Source organism: Meleagris gallopavo, chromosome 2 (assembly GCF_000146605.3).
Source record: "Meleagris gallopavo isolate NT-WF06-2002-E0010 breed Aviagen turkey brand Nicholas breeding stock chromosome 2, Turkey_5.1, whole genome shotgun sequence".
NCBI classification, from domain to species: domain Eukaryota; kingdom Metazoa; phylum Chordata; class Aves; order Galliformes; family Phasianidae; genus Meleagris; species Meleagris gallopavo.
This window is the reverse complement of record NC_015012.2, coordinates 25,948,870-25,955,194: the sequence shown is the minus strand read 5'-3', so window position 1 is coordinate 25,955,194 and position 6,325 is coordinate 25,948,870. Positions and strand designations below refer to the sequence as shown.

Genomic DNA, 6,325 nt, shown 5'->3' with positions numbered 1-6,325 from the left:
CGGCCGCTATCCGCGGGCGGGTGCGTAGCGCGGCCGGGTCGCGGTGTAACCGCGCCGAGGGGCAGGGCTGGGCGTAGGGCCGCTGTCACGGTCCCCTCTTCTGGGCGCCGGGGAGGGTGGGGGATAAACGTATACAACGGCTGTGCTACCTTCATGGTGTCCGGATCGATGCACCGCGGTGCTGAGCGCGAACTTTGGCCCCGTCACCGCGGGCAGGGCTGCGTTCTGGAGTTCGGCCGGGCTGTTTCGTCACGTTTTAATCTAAGGGGAGTGTGTGTGTGTGTTTTCTTTTTTCCAGGAGACCACGATGGCCCCCGTGAGCTTTAGGAGCCCTCTGCTGTTCTGCCTGGTGGCCGCATGGCTCGGCCCTGTCCCGGCCGAGGAGCCCGCGGCGGAGAGTCCGTCCTCACACGGCCGCCTCGATAAGAACTTGGTGCAGGATAAAGAGTAGGTGCTCTGCGAGTGCGAACTTCTCCGTGCTTTGTTCGTCTCTGAAGTCGGGTTATGCGAGCTGGGTCGCAGCCTGGGGCACCCTCTGTCCTCGCGGTGTTGTATGAACGGGTGGAGTCAGAGATGAGGGATTTGCTCAGTAAGTTTAGTAGAGATGTGAGGAATGGAAAGGCCTCTCTGGACCTTTAGCCCCGTTCGCAGTATGAAACATTCCTTACGGGCGTTTTGCCTACCTAGATCAACATAACATAAACAGAGCTGTATTTTAAAGAGGTAGGGGAGAGTTGTATTCTTCCTCGCTTCTTCATACATAAAAGAGACTTGGCAGCAATGACATTCCCTGCTTCACATTTGACTGGGAGCTATCTTCCTCCAGTTACTGGGCTCTGGAAGACAGCCAGAAGATTCAAGACACTGCTTCGCTTGTTTCTATAATCTGTTAAGTAGACCAGAAAAAAAGAGGAACAGCTATCTATGATACCAGAGACCACTACAGCAGCTGTAGCAAACAACCTTTGTACCCTCCTCGTTCCATTATAAAATACCTTTCAGTTGTAGGCAGTGTGCAGGGTGTTTTAGAGATACATAGTACCCATGCATTTGGCTGCTTGATCTAAGACTAAATTGAAACAAATAGAGAATTGATAATTAACTGTTAACACTGTCTTTTATCGTGGTTTTTTTTTTTTTCTTTTTTCCATAGCCACATTATGGAACACTTGGAAGGAGTTATTGAAAAACCGGAGTCTGAGATGTCTCCACAGGAGCTGCAGCTTCATTACTTCAAAATGCATGATTACGATGGCAATAATTTGCTAGATGGGTTAGAGCTTGCTACTGCTATATCACATGTCCACAAAGAGGTAGATGAATATTGTAATAGTTTGTGTGTTTAGAAAACAGTTCTGAAAAGCAGTTTAGAGCATCTACGATACACCTTCAGGGCAGTTACAGTACAACAGTTTGGCCTGAAAATGAGACTGTTTCCCATTTGGTTTGACTTATAAAAGTCCTGGCTTCATCACAGTGTTTCACATCACAGTTTTCAAGAAGACTCTGCTCTAGTTTAAACTTCAGTATGAATGAAGAGTGGAAGTGATTTGATAGAGAGGATTCTTCGATTGGCAGAGGTGGGGAGAGGAGAAAGGGAAATTATCCAAATTGGAATTAAGCTAAAACAAGGTTATTGAAGTAGCATGTGGTGATGCTGCTGCTGCAGGTCCTAAGACTGCTGTTTTTGATTCCAAGATGTTACTGCTGTGAGTACACAAAGTGCAGGAGACCTCTTGCACAAACATAGTGTAACAAGAACCAGTCATAGCATGCCTTTATCTTTTCTAAACACATTTTCGTCCAGGCTATGAACATTTAAGGACAAATGGAGATATAATTGCTTTGGGAAGATAATGCTGACAGAATATCTCATGCTGACCTTTCAAAAATTACAATTCAGAATATAACTTTATGTATATTGTTTTGAAAGACAGAGAATGTGGACTAAGTAGCTTGCATCTGGTAAAATTTGCTTATATTGAAATAAATAATTACATAACACTTAGTGCCACATTAAACACCAAACATGAGCTGCTTAACAAAAACTAATTGTCTGTAATCTGTCAAATGTGCCACTACATGAGAAAGCCTGCTAAACTGGTGTGCTATGTTTTTTGTTTTTGTAGGAAGGTGGTGAGAATACCCAGGCAATGAAAGAAGAGGAGCTAATAAGTCTAATAGACGATGTTTTAAGAGATGATGATAAGAACAATGATGGATACATTGACTATGCAGAATTTGCAAAATCACTGGAATAAGGGTTTGAAAGGGGCTTGTTTCTCCGTCTAACAGAATGGAAATGTGACCCAGTATAATGTGATTTATTAATCATGTCAACCTTTGTGCTGAGGTATTTGTGAGCTGAGGTGTCCTGGTGCCAGTTGAATTTGTTTGCAAACTGTATGTGTTAAGAGGCTGGCTAATCTCAGAATGGTAGCCACACTTGACTAAATGTAGGTACGTATTTGAATCTCGAATCATGGAAGCATCAAAATATTTCCATAGGCTACAGCTGGCAAACTTTTAAGCTATATGTGAATACTTAATACAATCAAATACAATCTAAATTCCTTTTTTTTTTTAAATTGAGTTATATAAAACTTGTTTGCTTACATCTTCTATTTTAATTTATGACATACCTAGAAAGAAAGAAAAGATGATGACTGCATAAAGTTGTATATAAAGAAGAAATTTCCCTCTTCCCAATTTCAGAGGAAATTTTCATACAGGTATGGTGCTTGAAACAGCAATTGTAGAAGATGAAGGTGGTTTGTGTTTGAGGTCCCTATGATACCGTATGGACTTCAATACTATCTTCAAAGAAATTGAGTATTTTTAAATATACGTACTTGCTAGCATACCCTTACACATTATATATAAATACACACTTTCCAATTTCTTCTCATCCTTCACAAATTTACTTTTTAAATTTTTCTCTACCTTTCATGGTCTTTTGTTAAGAAAATGAAAATATTTTTAATTCATATATGATGTATTAATGCTGCATAAAATTTACTAGAAAACCTTCTGCTATCTCATTTTGAAGGTCACGTTAACTGAAAACCAGTTCAATACTGAACTTTCTTTTCAATTTGGTTCTTAAAGTGTTAGCCAGCAGGATAATTTGTGAGCAAGTAATGCTGCCTTGTTGAGGTTTAATTTCATATTACTTGACACATAAGTTACAGTGTTACTTTCAGGAGGTATTTAATCACTGTTTCAAGATACTTGAATGTTTGTAAACAAACATGGTTCTAGGAATGTTTTCACTGTCCTCAATACTTACTAGGTCAAGCAGTTTAAGGATGTGATGTACAATAATGTACTGCTGCTTTATTGACATTTCGCAACTATTAAGCATAGCTGAAATCTTAAATTGCATTCAAACACTGTCCATGAATAGAGAATCTAAATGTTAGCATTTCTGTAAAGTGCATAAAGAGCTATTTTCTGTACAAAATTATTCTTATACAACAGAAACACATTTGTAAAAGAAATTATTCCATTTGTTTGCACAACGGATCCTGTGTTGGACTTTTTTTTTGTAATAACTACTTTGTGACCGGGGTCATGCTGGTTGTACAAGCAATAAAAACAAGTTGGGATTGTAGCAATTCAGAGCCAGCATGTAATGTGGGAAGTTCTAGTGAGGCACATGCTTAATCTTCCAATAGAAAGCCCATCTGAGTTACTAACAGACATCTTAAAAACAAAACCATTATTTTTTATTTCCGTGGTAATAAATTTGGAGTGAAAGTTGAAACTGAAGAAAGTACAGAGAATTGTTAGTGGATAGGAAGGGAGGGGAGACAAAGGGAGGTTAAGATTATCAGCTCTGAACATTGAAAGATTATTGATCCTGGCAACTCGTATGTGCTTATTTCCTAAGCTTTTTTTCTACTTAAACTGGACCAAGAAACTGACTTCTATGTCAGCCCTAAAGAATCATTGTTTACTTATCAAGTGCAGTGGTCTTAGAGACTAAGAAAAATGCTTAAACTTAGTCTAGCAACCAGCTATGTGGCATGTATTTATATAAATGTCTTATTTACATGGTTATTAATAGTTATCCTATGTGGCGAGGGATGTGTTGTATCAGGAGTAATGATGATAAATACAGATATTGTGGACAGCATTTTTTACCAAATAATTTAAACGTGTTTTTAAGGAGTCAGAAACTTGTATAAATTGAGAAATTGTTTGCCAAAAATGGAGAATAAAATTGGCACTTTTCATTTCACAATGCATTAAGAGAGAGTAAAGTAAAAGTTCTGCTTTCCTAGAAAGATGTACAGTTCTTGAAATATCCAAGCTGAAACCTGCAGTCATCATCCTAAAACAAAGACATCCATTTAATTAAGTGCACTTAAAATTGACTCAACCTTTTATTTATTTATTTATTTATTTATTTATTTTATAGTTTAAGTAATTTGTGTGCTTGTTGTAACTCATGCAGTACCCTAAATATGTTGGTACAGGTCATATGGACATACAGTGTTCTCCAATTTGAGTATGTAATGGAGAAAACAGGGCCTTTACGACAGAAGCACTCACCAGCTAAATAGCTGCTTTACCTTCTGAAGAACAGTACTATCTATTTCACACTTAGGATAATAAATGGATAGTAAAGCAGGAGAGGTGTTTGATTTACTGAGTGTTAACTGCATCCCTGTCAGAAACAGAAAAGTAGGAGAAGCCTGTGCAGTCTTCACCCCTTCCAAGTCTGTGATCTCAGGGAACTAGAATTAGTTTTCCCCATTAGAGAATACATCTGGCCTTGCATTACTGCACACTATCTGTTTAGTTTAGTTAAAGCATCTAGATTGTCTGCTTTGACCTTAAACAATATTGCCTAATCTAGCAGCTAAAGAAAATACTTGAACTGATTATTGAACACTCATAAACTGAGCTATTAGTCACTGGTCCACCTAGATCACAGTCAAAAGGGGAGAAGTCTTTTTAAAAAGTGCAAATTGTTAATGACAAAAATGCTTTCAGCAACTGTTTTGTTTGCAAACTCACACAAACTTTAGTATCTTCTTTTGGCTCATAACCTGTAGCCTCAAAACGTCTTAAATTCATTACAAAATAGTTAAATTTACAAATCCTGATCTCATCTAAAGCATTTTTTCAATACTAGCAATTTGCTAGAGTGGAAACTAATTCAGGAATGATGTTCTCCTCCGTACAGCCACTAGATAGCGTACCAACACCACATACTTGTTCTTGGCAGTATGCAACTTGGAGTGATTCTAATGGATTTCTTTATAGTATCAACCACTATTGTGAATACCAGCAAGGCCTGCTCCTCTGTCTTTTAACAAAAGCATGTTGCCAATACGATGCTGGTTACTACTAATTCATTTTCATTGCTTAGGAACTCAAACCTGCCTGAAGTGACAGTAAAGAACTGGTGTAATGGTGTCAGTAAAAACAGTGTTGTAACAGAAGGTTTTATAAAGTGAGCACCAGGCCTGACTTGACTTCTTGACCATCACTAGTTGTTGGCCTATGAGAAGGACCACTGAGGTATCAACAGTAGTCTTAACATTAAAAAATGTTAGGGACTAAAGTAGGACCTGAGGCCTTACTGGTTTTGCATCTCATGTTAGTAAGAGTCTATCATTAAGAGGCATGATTACAGTGAGAGCTGATCTTAAGCTTAAGCTTTGGCATCTCCCCCATGACATTGTCACTGTCTGCCTACTGCATCAAGAAACAATTCTAAAGTTTTTAGCCAACAAATTAGAACAAGGATCATTACGTACTTTAGTCTGCATTATTTACCATCGCAAAGTTTGTGCTCTAAATGTTTCATTGGCACAGATAGCTGTCTGTATTGAATGAGATCTATTATAAGAGCAATTATTTATGCCTTATAAGTTCGGTTACGTTTTTGTTCCTGCTCTTCATTCTAAATTCTGAAACATCCTAAATCTTCAGAGCTCATACATGCTCTAATTGTTGCTACCTTGCTCAGCTGAGTGCCAGTTTTGCATTTAGGTAGAGGGCAGTGTAACATACGACTCAAAGTATACTGTCAGATATGACATTTTACAAGAATTCAGTTCTGCAATGAAATAGTGTCAACCTCTGCCACTTAATCCCAGTGACTGACAGCAGTATATGTCAAGAAGGCAGATGTCAATAAACCCAGAGAATGGGTAGGGAAGATCTCATAGAAGGCAAACCTTGAGGAAAAACAAATTACAGAGAGCTGTCAGTTCCTTCAACAAATGCTAATAAGAAACCAATTGCAAGCTATACCACTTTTGAGGAAGGTAAGGAAATTCAGCACAAGTCAGCTAATTTATAATACTTT

At 38.5% G+C, this 6,325-nt stretch overlaps 1 protein-coding gene across 1 annotated transcript; it reads left to right on the top strand.

Moving 5' to 3' along the window:
• The first annotated feature begins 6 nt into the window (after positions 1-6).
• MCFD2 (multiple coagulation factor deficiency 2, ER cargo receptor complex subunit) lies at positions 7-3,613 on the top strand. The gene is made up of 4 exons (XM_010706787.1): positions 7-20; positions 299-447; positions 1,154-1,313; positions 2,130-3,613. The coding sequence occupies exons 2-4, from the start codon at positions 308-310 to the stop codon at positions 2,259-2,261; spliced, it is 432 nt and encodes a 143-aa protein (XP_010705089.1). The 5' UTR covers positions 7-20; positions 299-307; the 3' UTR covers positions 2,262-3,613.
• The last annotated feature ends 2,712 nt before the right edge of the window (positions 3,614-6,325 follow it).

What these genes read in the sequence shown, in the direction of transcription:
- MCFD2 (XM_010706787.1), top strand. Translation starts at nt 308, where the DNA reads ATGGCCCCCGTGAGCTTTAGGAGCCCTCTGCTGTTCTGCCTGGTGGCC. An exon ending in AACTTGGTGCAGGATAAAGA is followed by an intron (nt 448 to 1,153) that starts GTAGGTGCTCTG and finishes TTTTTTCCATAG; the next exon opens with CCACATTATGGAACACTTGG. An exon ending in TATCACATGTCCACAAAGAG is followed by an intron (nt 1,314 to 2,129) that starts GTAGATGAATAT and finishes TTGTTTTTGTAG; the next exon opens with GAAGGTGGTGAGAATACCCA.